The sequence below is a fragment of the Hemitrygon akajei genome, chromosome 11 (genome assembly GCF_048418815.1).
Source record: "Hemitrygon akajei chromosome 11, sHemAka1.3, whole genome shotgun sequence".
NCBI lineage: Eukaryota > Metazoa > Chordata > Chondrichthyes > Myliobatiformes > Dasyatidae > Hemitrygon > Hemitrygon akajei.
This window is the reverse complement of record NC_133134.1, coordinates 119,014,200-119,028,629: the sequence shown is the minus strand read 5'-3', so window position 1 is coordinate 119,028,629 and position 14,430 is coordinate 119,014,200. Positions and strand designations below refer to the sequence as shown.

At 44.7% G+C, this 14,430-nt stretch overlaps 1 protein-coding gene across 1 annotated transcript in view; it reads left to right on the top strand.

The window, feature by feature from the left end:
- The window catches only part of LOC140735963 (protein-glutamine gamma-glutamyltransferase 2-like), a 56,323-nt gene extending 48,732 nt beyond the window's left edge, over positions 1–7,591 (top strand). Inside the window, exons 10-13 of the mRNA XM_073061591.1 lie at positions 285–557; positions 1,149–1,309; positions 3,012–3,148; positions 5,724–7,591. Coding sequence (XP_072917692.1) covers positions 285–557; positions 1,149–1,309; positions 3,012–3,148; positions 5,724–5,877 — 725 coding nt within the window. The 3' untranslated portion in view covers positions 5,878–7,591. The remainder of the gene's footprint in view (positions 1–284; positions 558–1,148; positions 1,310–3,011; positions 3,149–5,723) is intronic.
- The last annotated feature ends 6,839 nt before the right edge of the window (positions 7,592–14,430 follow it).

The window sequence follows — 14,430 nt, the reverse complement described above, 5'->3', positions numbered from 1 at the left end:
CACACACACACACACACACACACACACACACACACACACACACACACACACACACACACACACACACACACACACACACACACACACACACACACATACAAAATTTTTAAAAAATTTGGTAGGGGGAAGGAGTCTGAAAATATTTTTTTATCTCATTCTCCATTAGCCTAGCCTGCCACTGGTCCACTGGTTATGTTCATACTGGGATGATCTACACATAAATGGAAGTAAAAGTATGTACTTAACTGTTCTAATAAATTCAACAATTGTTCAATTTTAAAAAGGTTCTGAGGAAGAAAGGAATGTTTACAGGAAAGCAAACATGACGGCCAACATGCCCCGCGAGGAGAACAAACCATTCACTATAAAACTGAATGCCAAGAGGTCCTGTATGAACGGGAGTGATTTTGAAGCCTCTGTGGTTGTCACAAATGGATCCTCAGTGAAGAAGGACTGCAGGCTCTTGCTCTGTGCCCAGACCACTACATACAATGGGAAACCGCATGAAGAATGTGGTTGGAAGGATCAGGAGCACTTCATAATTGGACCTCAAGAAGGTAATTCTGTGATTGTGGAGATGGCTCAAATGCAAGTTAGTGTGAAGATAATCAAGAAAGGGGCCAGGAAATAAAACAACTTTTACCTTCACAATAATTTTTTGATTCCTACAACGCAATAAAAGAATCATTAATGCACAAAAAAAGAAACAAAGCAGGTAGATGCATGATGTGCAGTCACAGATAGCTACAGAACTGATTGAATAACTGCCTGCTCAGGTATAGCTCAGACCAGGAGGCTCCACTGAAATTAGAGGAGCGGGGTCGGTTTTCGTACGTGGGGGCATTCACTTAATATACACTCAGAGGCCACTTTATTATGCACGTCCTGTACCTTAAAAAGTAGCCACTGAGTGTTAGTTGATGGTCTTCTGCTGCTGTAGCTTATCTACTTCAAGGTTCAATGTGCTGTGTGTTTAGAGATGTTCTTCTACACACCACTGTTCAACATCGCAAACACCAGAGAACTACACGCTGTATATCCCTGTAATACCACAGAACAGAAGACCAAAGAGAAAAAGCAGCAAAATCAAGAATAACTTACTGTAAAAAATATTTAAAGTTTTATTCAATATTGCTTTCTTCCTTCAGCAAAGACTGAGACCCTTCAGGTGCATTACGCAGACTACACCAAGTCCCTAGTAGATCACAACCAGATATGCGTCACAGCCCTCGTGATTGAGTACGACACTAACGAAGTACTGGTTGCCAAAAAGGTGATCACAATACAGAATCCAGAACTGCAAATTAAGGTAAGGATTGCCAGGAAATCTGGTAGGAATTTGCGTTTCGTTGTAATAGCTTTCATGCATCAGATACTGTATATTTGAACTGTGGACACAGATCAGCACATTGAGGATACCAGCCTGTTCTCCATTGACTGCCTACAATTCCTGCTGCCTCAGTAAAGCAGCCAGCATAATCAAAGACCCCACCCACCCCAGACGTTCTCGCTTCTCCCCTCTCCCATTCAGCAGAAGTTCGTACAACCAGGCTCAAGCACGTCTTCTGTCCCCCTGTTATAAGAGTAATGAATGGTTCCCTAATATGGTACAATGGATTCTTGACATCACAGTCTACTTTGTTATGATCTTGCACCTGATTGTCTGGCCGCACTGCACATTATTCTGCATTCTATTATGTGATCTTGTACTTTCTCAATGCACTGTGAAATAACCTGCTCTGTATGAATAGTATGCAAGACAGGCCTTTCACTCTATCTTGGTACATGTGACAATACCAAACCAAGTCTGAAAACACTGTGGCGTAGTCCTGTGAAAGCTCGCTTCTCCCCGTGTCGCTCAAGTTTTAGGAGCAGTTTCTTCCCCACCACCATCATATTTACGAATGGACAATCAATCCCCAAACAGTATGCGTCTCTCACATTATTTTTAGTTGATTTTGTGACTTACAGTAATTTTTATGTCTTGTACTGTACTGCTGCTGCAAAACAACAAATTTAATGCATGTGCCAGTGATTCAGAACAGAGACTGGCTTGTCAAACCTTAGACAGCATACTGATAGCACAGGGGCCTATTGTTCTGGATTCTTTCTTACTAATAAGAGCCATTGTTTGCTCTGCCAATTATGGTCAAACACACCAAACGTGACTGGATGGCACAGTGCAGGTAGAGCTGCCACCTCACAGTTCCACAGAGACAGGTTCAATCCTGACTGTGAGTGTGGTGTTTGCATGGTCTTCCTGCCGGTATGTGTGTTTCCCACAACCCCCCTCAACCCCCCTCAACCCTATGCTCCAGTTTCTACTCCCACTGTAGCAACCTCCTTCAAAACTCTTGAAAACATTTTTATCTGATGTTTTGGGATGTACGGTATTGGGTTCTATGGACTTACTAATTTCCAAGCCCACCAGCTCCTCTGGTAATATTATTTGACCAATGCTTAGTCCTTTATTCTTTTAATGCTACCATTTATGTTCCTGGAGAGACTGAGCCCATTCTACAGGCCAGGAATATCCTTACCGTCACATTACTGTTTCCACAGCAGCACACAAAGTGCTGGAAGAGCTCAGCAGATCAGGCAGCATCTATGGAAATCAGAAATCAGTCAACATTTCAGGCTGAGACCCTTCATCAAGACTGTTTCCACACGTTCTACCTTTCCTTTTCTCTGTGTCTCTAACATTGCTCCTACTGCTTTCTGTCATTCCCAGCCTTTTGTACCTCCAGCGTCCCAGATGTAAATATTCTTTCATCAAATACAACTGATATAGCACAGTCTAAGATAATTATTCCATGTGGAAGAACGTAAGGACACAGCAGATAAAATTTGAAAAACTGATGCGCATGAAGCCCATATTTTGCTCTTGAAAATCAAAATGAAATATTTTGTTGATTTCGGTACTTTATAATAGTTTAATTTAAATCAATTATTTAACATCTTGCACAGAACAAAATGCACCCTTTGTTACTTAAACATGTTTATTCTTTCAGATCATTGGAGAGCCAGTGCAGTACCGGGAACTGGTGGCAGAAATTTCCTTGACCAACCCGTTGCCAAACGATCTGTGTAATGGTATCTTCCTGGTCGAGGGAGCAGGCCTCACTGATGAACAGAGACTTCCGTGCCCGTAAGTAGAAGATATGGCAGAGATGGTTTGTGTAAGGTGCGGTTTTGGCTCAGGCTGGAGCTTGCTCAGCTACAGTCCTCAAGCAATATTGGAATTACACTCACTGGCCACTGTAATATTTACCTCATGTACCTACTGTTGTATTTGAATTACTGTCACGTTCCTGTCAGCTTGAAGTAGTCTGGCTAATCTCCTCTGATCCCTCATATTAACAAGACCTACAGAACTGTCGTTCACTAGATATTTTTATCTTTCTTGCACCATTCTCAATAAACTCTACCGACTGACATATATAAAAATCCCAGGAGATAAGCAATTTCTGAGATACATAAGCCACCCCATCTGGCAGCAACAAACGTTCCATGGTCAAAGTCACCTAGATCACATTTCATCCCCATTCTAATGTTTGGACTGAACAACAACTGAACCTTTTGACAATGTTGTTATGCATTGAGTTGCTGCCACATGATTGGCAGATTAGGCATTTGCATTAACGAGCAGGAATAGAGGTGCATCTAATAAAGTGGCTGCTGAGTGTATAATCTTTGCTTTGAAAGTGTAAACTCAAAGCCCAGCTAATTCCCTGACTTGGCTGGTGGTGGTCTTTAATGATGGATGCTGCCTTCCTGAGTCATCGACTCTCGTAGACGTCCTCGTTGGTGGAGGGGGCTGTACCCATAGTGAAAGCAGCTGAGTCCCACTACTCTCTGCAAGTCCTTGTGTTGGAGTCATGCAAAGCTTTTCCCTGTACATTTGTAGAGCTTTGTACAGTTGATGGCATGCTGAATCTGCTGAAGCTACCAGCAGGCATTCTTCATTGCATCATTGTGCTGGGCACAGGACAGGTCCTTCAGGATGTTAGTGCCCAGGAAGTTCAGACTGCTCATCCTTTCCACTGTTGACTCCTCAATAAGGAATTGTGTGTGTTCACTTCACTTCCCCTTCCTAAAATCTCTCCGAATTCTGGCTGAGGTCCATCCCTCAAGCAGTTCATTAAAATAGATCAGCCTAGAAATTAATTAACTGTGCATTGTTTTAATAACCCCAGTGCACTGTACTATGCCTCTGAAATTCAATCTACTGACTTATGTGGAACTGAACTTTTGTGTCAAGTTATGGCCAGTACTATATAGCAAGTTTACTTTTAATGATCAAGAATAAAACTGTTCAGTTCCTTATCCCAATTGCCTTTTCCTTGCATAAACATCTCTACCTCTCCATCTCCTCTAAAATGTCCTTAAGACCGTTGCCTTTGGCTGAGTCTGTCAATTACACAAATGCTGGGCATATTAGATATGCTTTATATACAGAGGCATGATGAAATGTTGAAGCAGGCTTGATGGGTCAAATTGCCTAATCTTGATTCCATGTTTTATGTCCTTATGATCTTATAAGTCCATAAGACATAGGAGCAGAATTAGGCCATTTGACCCATCAAGTCTGCTCCGCCATTCAATCATGGCTGATATATTTTTTCTCCTCCTCAACCCCATTTCCCAGCCTTCTCCCTGTAACTTTTGATGCCGTGTCCAATCAAAAACCTATCAATTTCTGCCTTAAATACACCCAACAACCTGGCCTCCACAGCTGCACGTGGTAACAAATTCCACAAATTCACCACCCTCTGGCAAAAGAAATTTCTCCGCATCTCTGTTTTGAATGGATACCCCTCTATATTGAGGCTGTGCCCTCTTGTCCTAGACCCTCAAACCATAGGAAACATCCTTTCCACATCTACTCTGTCTAGTCCTTTCAACGTTCGAAAGGTTTCAATGAGATCCTCCCTCATCCTTCTAAATTCCAGTGAGTACTGACCCAGAGCCATCAAACGTTCCTTGTATGATAACACTTTCATTCTTGAAGTCATCCTTGTGATCCTGCTCTGGACCATTTCCAATGCCAACACGTCTCTTCTAAGATGAGGGACCCAAAACTGTTCACAACACTCAAGGCGAGGCCTCACCAGTTCCTTATAAACCCTTAGCATCACATCCCTGCTCTTGCATTCCAGACCTCTTGAAATAAATGCTAACATTGCATTTGCCTTCCTCACCACTGACTCAACCTGCAAGTTAACCTTTAGGGTGTTCTGAACAAGGACTCCTAAGTCCCTTTGCTTCTCAGATGTTTGGATTTTCTCCCCGTTTAGAAAATATCGCACATTTATTTCTACTACCGAAGTGCATGACCATGCATTTTCCAACATTGTATTTCATTTGCAACTTTCTTGCCCATTCTCCTAATCTGTCTAAGTCTGTACTGGAGACTTTTCAGCCCAGTATCATTACAAACATGAATGCAGCATAGACAAGGTATGTCTGTTAAGTATTCATAATTTAATATTCATAATCAATTCTCCTGAGAAAGTAGTTAGAAAATTCAGTATGAATACTTACTGGGTCTTTTGGTCTTGTGTGGCTGTGAAACTTGTGACTTATTATGTAGAACACAAAATGTGATTGGATGGTTGATCATTCGTTTGCCTGATGTGAACCAGAATTTTAAAAAAGCAACAGACTCATTCACGGCGTCTAATGGACAAAAAACACTGATGCTTCCCTCTTTTTTGTTTCAGGGTTCAGACCATTAAGCCACAACAGGAGGTGAAGTTAAGGGCTAAATTCTCCCCTCATAAAGCAGGCCAGCGGAAACTGCTTGCACAGTTCAACTGTGACAGGCTGAGTAATGTGAAGGGGTGCAAAAACGTCATCATTATACCCAATCAGTAACAGCCTGGCACTCGGACTGAAAGGAGTGAAATGTCTGACACTGTGCCTTTAAAAATAAGCAGAAGTGTTGTCTCCTTAGAAAAATACTGCAATAAAGAATGATCTTTGAATGATAAAATGAACCACTGCTGTGCCGTCTTGTTCCAGCATTCTTCTGATCTGAAGAAGGAACAAGACTTGATGCTTTTAGTGTAGTGATTTGTGGGGTGACGGGGTGCGGTGCGAGAAGGAAACCCAATGAAACCTCAGAACGCCTGTTAAGTGCTTTTTCTCCCAAGGTTAGCTCCCTTTTGGTCAGCTGTGACTTCCTGTCAGATAGAAAGACCTGCCACACAAGGACCCCAAGAAAAGGCAAAAGCTTGTTGGGAAGTGAGAGAGACTGCAGCAAGGGCGGGTTGAGCTGTGGTCAAGTAGTGCAGTGGAGAAATCCACAGAACGGGGTCAGATCTGACATTGTATTTCCATCATTTTATTTGGAATTCCCAGTATCTGCAGTTTTATCATTTTATGGTCAGGAGAGTTTTGTAGAACGTACACACAAGAATTATGCAGAGCACTTGAGCTTTCTCGTTCACATGGCGTTTCCATTTTCCCCATTAATCATGTCCACATAATCTTCTGTTCTTTACTTATCTCTGCTTTGATGCCTTTAAACAAAGCCATAGCATATTGTGAGCTGTTTGCCTTTATCTCGGGAAGGATGAATGTGGTCTGGGAGTGGGAATGGGATTTTTGTTCTTTTGATAGTGTGTGGAATGCGTTTCTGCTCACCCTAAGCCACAAGCTGAGCTTGATTGCAGCCCAGTAATATTCACCTGCCTTCTGACCAAAGACGTCAAACCTGTGGTCTCTGTATCTTTGTCCTGTGTTTCCCCCTTTGTATTCCATTTAACACATAACTCATGGAGAGGATGAAGTCCCAGACTTCATTGTCTACCACTGCCCTGTGTGTACAGATCTTTTTGCACATGAGGCAACAGTTATTGATCAACATCTCTTCAAATTATCACTTAAAAAGTTAGAACAATCAAGGACAGGGTCAAGGCAATTCATAGCACTAATACCAATTTAGGAATGCTAACACTGAACCAATTGTTCAGAATTAAATCAGTAGCAATCATCTTACTTTAGCAGAACAGACTCAGTGGGTCGAATGGCCTAATTTTGCTCCCATGTCTTATGGAATTTCATTCCAAGTCTAATCCATTGACCTGAGCATACAGTGAAATTTGGCACATTAGTTCAATGCAAAAAAAAACTGGGGCACTATTTGGAAATGTTGTCATTAAACCTTGGTCATTTCTTACGTTTTTGTTTATATAACAGTAGTGCGTTCAAAGAATGCTGCGGTTCCTCACTTTATATCAGTCACTGTTCATTAGGTGTGTATTTTTGGGCTGTGAAGTGTGTTAAGGTGTCCTGAGTTTGTAGAAGTTGAGGTACAAGTACAAATCCCTTCTTTAAATCAGTTTCAGAAACTGCCCGATATCCACCTTTGGAACGTTAATTAAGGACAAGAATTATGTTTCTATATGTGTTAATGGGAATAGCAATTTCTATATCTGATGTAAATCTAAGTTTTAACTTGGCAAAGTCTTTGTAAGCCATTCTGCTTATTAGATGCTCTTCTGTCTTCTTCAACATAAACATTTTATAAAACATCATAATGGAGTTTCGCTAATTTTGCAATCAATAAAGTCTCTTACAAAGAGTACAGAGGAGTATTATGTTTTTTTATACTGCACTGTTGTGGGGTTTCCAGTTTTAAGCTGATCTTTCTTTCAGTTTGGGATCTTTGGCTGCTGTCTTCAGGTTTATCTGTCATCCGGAAGGAATGGTAAACTCTGCCTTCAACAGCTGGCCAACAACTTGGTGGCAGAAGATTAAGAGCTCAGTTAAGAATGTTGAATCAGAATCAGAATGAGGTTTATTATCCCTGACATATGACGTGAAATTTGTTGTTTTGCAGTAGCGTTATACTATAGATATTAATAAGAAAAATATATGTAAAATTAAATAAATAGCGTAAAAAAAGAGGCAATGTTCATGGGTTCATTGTCCATTCAGAAATCTAATAGCAGAGGGAAAGAAGCTGTTCCTAAAGTCTTTAGATTGGGCCTTCATTCTCCTGCATTTCCTCACTGATAGCAGTAATCAGAGAAGGGCAAGTTCTAGCTGGTAGGAGGTCCTTAATAATATATTCCACCTTTCTGTGATATCGCCTTTTGAAAATGTCCTCAGTGCTAGGGGTATGACTGTGCAAGCGCGTGGACGTCAGCCAGTTAGAACAGCGAGAAGAGTTTAAAAGGAGACACCTTATAGAACAGGCATCTGAGGGGCGGGCGACAGAGTAGAGGGGGACGGAGTAGGAAGGCTTTGGCTCAGCGGGGCTTCAGCGATAACGGGTCAAGGCGAGGTAGGTTGCCTATGTAGAATACAGACAGGAAGTATGTGTGTGAGACCGGTGTTCTGTGCTCAGTGTCAGATGTGGGAAGACCTGGAGACTCCCAGCCTCCCGGATGGCCACATCTGCGCCAGGTGCATCAAGCTGCAGCTCCTTAGCAACCATGTTAGGGAACTGGAGATGCCAAGATGGAGATGGTCTGGTCAGGGAGAGTGAGGAGGTGACAGCGAGGAGCTATAGACAGGTAGTCACTAGGGATAAGAAAAGCCTAGGGAGACAGATAAGTAGGTAACAGTCAGGAGAGGGAAGAGCAAGAGTCAGATGTTAGAGAGTACTCCCGTAGCTGTCCCCCTTAACAATAAGTACTCCTGTTTGAGTACTGTAGGGGGGAATGCCCTACCTGGGGGAAGCAACAGTGTCTGTGTCTCTGGCACAGAGTCTGGCCCTGTGGCTCAGAAGGGTAGGGAAAAGAAGAGGATGGTAGCAGTGATAGGGGACTCTATAGTTAGGGAGTCAGACAGGCGATTCTATGGACGCAGGAAAGAAACACAGATGGTAGTTTGCCTCCCAGGTGCCAGGGTCTGGGATGTTACTGATCATGTCCATGATATCCCGAAGTGGGAAGGAGAACAGCCAGAAGTTGTGGTACATATTGGTAGGAAAAGGGAGGAAGTCCTGAAAACAGACTACAGGGAGTTGGGAAGGAAATTGAGAAGCAGGACCTCAAAGATAATAATCTCAGGATTACTGCCTGAGCCGTGTGACAGTGAGTATAGGAATAGAATGAGGTGGAGGATAAATGCGTGGCTGAGGGATTGAAGCAGGGGGCAGGGATTCATATTTCTAGATCATTGGGACCTCTTTTGGGGCAGGTGTGCCTTGTACAAAAAGGACGGGTTGCACTTGAATCCCAGAGGGACTAATATCCTGGCGAAGAGGTTTAAACTAGAATTGCTGGGAAGTGGGAACCGAACTGAAGAGATGGAGGAAGAGTTGATTGGCTCACAAATAGAGAAAGCTTGGAGACAATGTGACAGGGAGGATAGGCAGGTGATAGAGAAGGGATGCACTCAGACTGATGGTTTGAGATGTGTCTATTTTAATGCAAGGAGTGTTGTGAACAAAGCAGATGAGCTTAGAGCATGGATCAGGTACTTGGAGCTATGATGTTGTGGCCATTAGAGAGAATTGAATGACGCAGGGGCTGGAATGGTTACTTCGAGTGCCAGGCTTTAGATGTTTCAGAAAGGACAGGGAGGGAGGCAAGAGGTGGGGGTGTGGCACTGTAGATCAGAGATAGTGTCAGGGTTGCAGAAAAGGAGGAAGTCATGGAGAGATTGTCAACTGAGTCTCTGTGGGTGGAAGTTAGAAACAGGAACGAGTCAATAGCTCTACTGGGTGTTTTTTATAGACCACCTATTAGTAACAGGGACATCAAGGAGCAGACAGGGAGACAGATTCCGCAAAGGTGTAATAATAACAGGGTTGTTGTGGTTTGAGATCTTAATTTCCCAAAAATTGATTGGCATTTCGCTAGAGTAAGGGGAGATGGGGTGGAGTTTGTTAGGGGTGTCCAGGAAGGCTTCTTGACACAGTATGTAGGTAAGCCTACAAGAGGAGAGGCTGTTCTTGATCTGGTATTGAGAAATGAAACTGATCAGGTGTCAGGTCTCTCAGTGGGAGGGCATTTTGAAGATAGTGATCACCATTCTATCTGCTTTACCATAGCATTGGAGAGGGATAAAAACAGACAAATTAGGAAAGCGTTTAATTGGAGTAAGGGGAAATATGAGGCTATCAGACAGGAACTTGGAACAAGATTGAAAACAGATATTCTCAGCGAAACATACATGTAGCCCCTTGGTAAGCCCCAGGCTCGCTCAGCTCGCCTTCGTCTAGGGGGAGCAGCCTTCAGCCCCGCCAAACTGAGAAATCAAGTTTGTGTGCATGCTGTGTGATATACCCCACCCCACCAAATAACAGACAGTACACCATATGTGATTAAATGATTACACTTTATAACTGTTACTTTTACTATGTAGATAGTAAAGGAACAAAATAAGAACTATTTTTAAAAAAAGAAAAAGGCACCATTATTATTAACCAGTTTGTGCACACATCATTGGAGCTCTTACAGAACGAGGTCCCCCTTCCTCCAGTTGATGTCCTCCGAACTCCGCCGACCCATGAATGGGACCACCCTCGGTGATCGACCAAACACCCTACTTGAGTCTGTCCGTGTCTCCTCTCCTTGCTAAAGACCCTGGGCCTCGGACTCCCGCTCAGGGTCCATTCCGTTGCCCAGCTTACAGCATCGCGTCTCCTCTCTCTGTCCCCATCGTGCCTTCTCTCCAAAGCCCGTGAAAACAATAGCTTACAGACACACAAGAAAGAATAACATCTATCCAAATTGGTTAGCAAATGAATACAATTCTCTCTATCAGTAATTATAACTCAAACAAGCTGCGAGAGAGAAGCACTTTCTCAGCAGTTAACATAACAAAGACAACACGAGTGAATCTGCAGATGCTGAAAATAAATAAAAACACAAAATGCTGGCAGAACTCAGCAGGCCAGACAGCATCTATGGGAGCAGGTAGTGACGACGTTTCAGGCCGAAACCCTGCTGAGTTCTCCCAGCATTTTGTGTTTCTAACATAACAAAGAAGTCATTTTTATTTTTAACATAACAAAGAAGCCATTTTATTAGCCTTAGCAGTAACATAAAATAAGAAACCACTTACACTGTCCCCCCATCAAATTTAGTCACGTCCTCAAGACTTCAAAATAACTCACCAACCCTTCCCGCAGACACAAAATCCCATTCCAGGTACAAACAGTGACATTGCTCCCCAAACAGTAGACTTTACGCCCTGTTCCTCAGGCGCTATGTAGGCCAACCTATCTGGGAGTTTGTTAACCCTCCGAGATGTCTGTACCCCCTCACCTAAACCCTCCAGGCCTGGACACACTGGGGATACCTCGGGTCTGCTTGCCAACTCCTCTTTCAATCTCTCACTCATACCCCCCACTGCAACTCGGAGCCCCCTGTCCCGTGTCCAGGGGCCCGCTTCTTCTCCTTCAGGGTCCTGCAGTAACCCAGGCTGCCCACAGCTAGCCCTCCCCACTACAACTGACTCAGTGGGAGAAGGGCCAATGGTCCCTTCCTCAATCAAGGGGAAGTTAACGAAAATCAGCATGTACCACACATCCAGCACATCATCCTTCGAATCCGTACTCTTCCTCATTTCCTCAATCAGTAGCTGCTGTTTGATTTTCTCCAAACTGAAGCACTTTGCCTGGGCTGCCTCTGCAGCCTCTTCAGCCTCCTGCAATCGAGACGTCAGCTTCTTCTCTGACTCTTCCAACTCTCGCCCCAATCTCAGCAGTTCTGACTCACGCTTCATGTTCATCTCCATCAGGGACGCAATTAAACCAGCAGCTTCTTCCAATCTGTTCTGGATTGATTTCTTGAGTTTCTGCTGATCTTTTCGAGGGTTGATCATTGTTTCGCCTCTCCGGATTAATTCATCAGTAAATGACCGCAGTTTTGGCTCGGAATTCCGTTTCCCCGTCTCCACTTTGATGAGCGTGAACTCCAATTCTTCAATGGTTGTCCCAAAATTGCAGCACTCCGTCTTCAGCCTGCATTTCTGAGCGTTCAATTCAGTGGTGCAAATCTCCTCTCCCAGCCAAACACTCAGGATCTGCGTCTTTCTCCAGACCTGGCACTCATCCAAAGTAAGCTTTACTTCGTGAATCCTTTGTCGCCCGGGCTCCTGCACTCGTCTCACATCATGGTCCCCCAAGGCGAATCCAAACCCTAGGCGATCATCCACATAAGCCAAAACTCCAAACAACTCCACATCCCCCATGGTCTTCCTCATGCCCCGCAGGAAGGTTGCAGGGGCTCTGGATATGCCCTGTGGCATCTTTTCAGACTGGAAGAATCCTAGAGGACCTATAACAGCTGTCTTCCCATTGTCAGCCTCACTCATCGGGATCTGGCAACATCCGCTCCTCAGATCCAGCACATTAAACCACTCAGACAGACCATTGGGTCTTCAGTCCTCAGGATCGTATTCTGGTTAATGATATTGCACCTGTTCAGGGCCCTATAATCCATGCACAAGCTGCCTGCGTCTTCCACATCTACAGGGGCCAGTCGCCGCGACCTCTCTCTCACCGAGGTGTCTTCAGCGGTCAACTCCCCTCCCTCATGGTATTTCCAAGTGTCTACTAAGAGGGTCTCACCCTCAGATACTTCCCCTGGGCCGTACCGCCACCAGATCTCGTTTAAATTTGGTACCGGCCCAAAGCTGCTACACACGTCCTCACAAGCAGCTCAAATCACTGGGTGCACAGATAATGCTCCCAAACAGCTCTCACCCACCTCCCCCTGGCAGGCTCCCATGCGCCTCCTCACCAGCGGGGTGTTGGTCCCGTCCAGAATTGAAACACTGCCCGTCGCACCAGGATCCGGACACATCAGCATTAACAATTCACGACCTTCTGACACCCACACATTGGCCTCTAAGAACTCCAGTTTCACTGACCAATAACCGTTGTCTGGATAATCACCGGCACTGGTACCCCAAATCTCAAGTGCCCTTAATGTTGTCAAGGGTAAATGCTTCAACTACCGGTTGTAAAACGAATTGTACAGCAACTTGACCTGCGCCCTGGTGTCGAGGATGGCTTTAGCGTGTCTTCCATCCATCTGTAACGACACCCGAGTGCGTGGTCCCTCTAAGCCTTCAGGAACAGGGTCTGTTCCTTTCGGGAGTTCCTTGGTACACTGCTGGGAACGTGCTCCCCCAGAGACCCCAAGCCGTTCCCCCACTGGGCCTCCACTAAGTTTCCTGACACCTCTCTGATCAGCTGAACAACTGAGGGAGGGGCTGATCCCTTAACTGATCCCCCTGGCACCGCAAGCAATTTATCTGCCCCCCCAGCCAGAAAAGATACCTTGAAAACTTCCCACCAGTCTCCTGACACAGATATGGAAAACCCTCCAGCTGCTGCATTTTACTTCCAGTCGAACCAAACGCATTTTCCCCTGCTTTCAGATTAACTGGCAGCTGTCACTACGGGGTAATTGCACCTGACGGTTCTGACAACGTCACCAGCCCGCCTACTCAAACTTTCAACCAATCCCTGTCGCTTTCCCTCAGCCGAGCACTGCCACTCACCCAACAACTGAGAGGTCCGCTCCGCCCATGCCTCTGTCCCTTTAGGGCTGGACATTATTCCAAAAACCGGGCGGAGCCTGCCATAGCTGGAACATTCCCAACAGTCTTTCCTCTCTCTCCTAACAGTATGGACAGCCCATGGTCCTGCCTCACCTGGGGCACCAATAGACATTGGCAGTCCCACCACCATCTCGTCAGCGCTAGTCTGAACTCAAACAACGACCTCCGCGGTACCAATAGCCAGCCACCTAACATGCATGCAGTAATAACCAGCAACCCCACAGAGGCACACCAGCTTTCCGTCCCTGCAGCATGCATGATTTAAAGAGGGCGATCACACAGCTTCCTACAAAAATCCATATCCTGGATGAGTAACCCCACAATGTAGCCCCCTGGTAATCCCCAGGCTCGCTCAGCTCGCTTTCATCTAGGGGGAGCAGCCTTAAGCCCCGCCAAACTGAGTAATCAAGTTTGTGTGCATGCTGTGTGATATACCCCACCCCACCAAATAACAGACAGTACACCATATGTGATTAAATGATTACACTTTATAACTGTTACTTTTACTATGTAGATAGTAAAGGTACAAAATAAAACTGTTTAAAAAAAAAGAAAAAGGCACCATTATTATTAACCAGTTTGTGCACACATCATAGAGCTCTTACAGAACCGGGTCCCCCTTCCTTCAGTCGATGTCCTCCGAACTCCGCCAACCCATGAATGGGACCACCCTCAGTGATCGACCAAACACCCTACTTGAGTCTGTCCGTGTCTCCTCTCCTTGCTAAAGACCCTGGGCCTCGGACTCCCACTCAGGTCCGATCCTCGCTCAGCTTACAACATCGTGTCTCCTCTCTCTGTCCCCATCATGCCTTCTTCCCAAAGCCTGCAAAAACAATAGCTTACAGATACACAAGAAAGAATAACATCTATCCTAATTGGTTAGCAAATGAATAC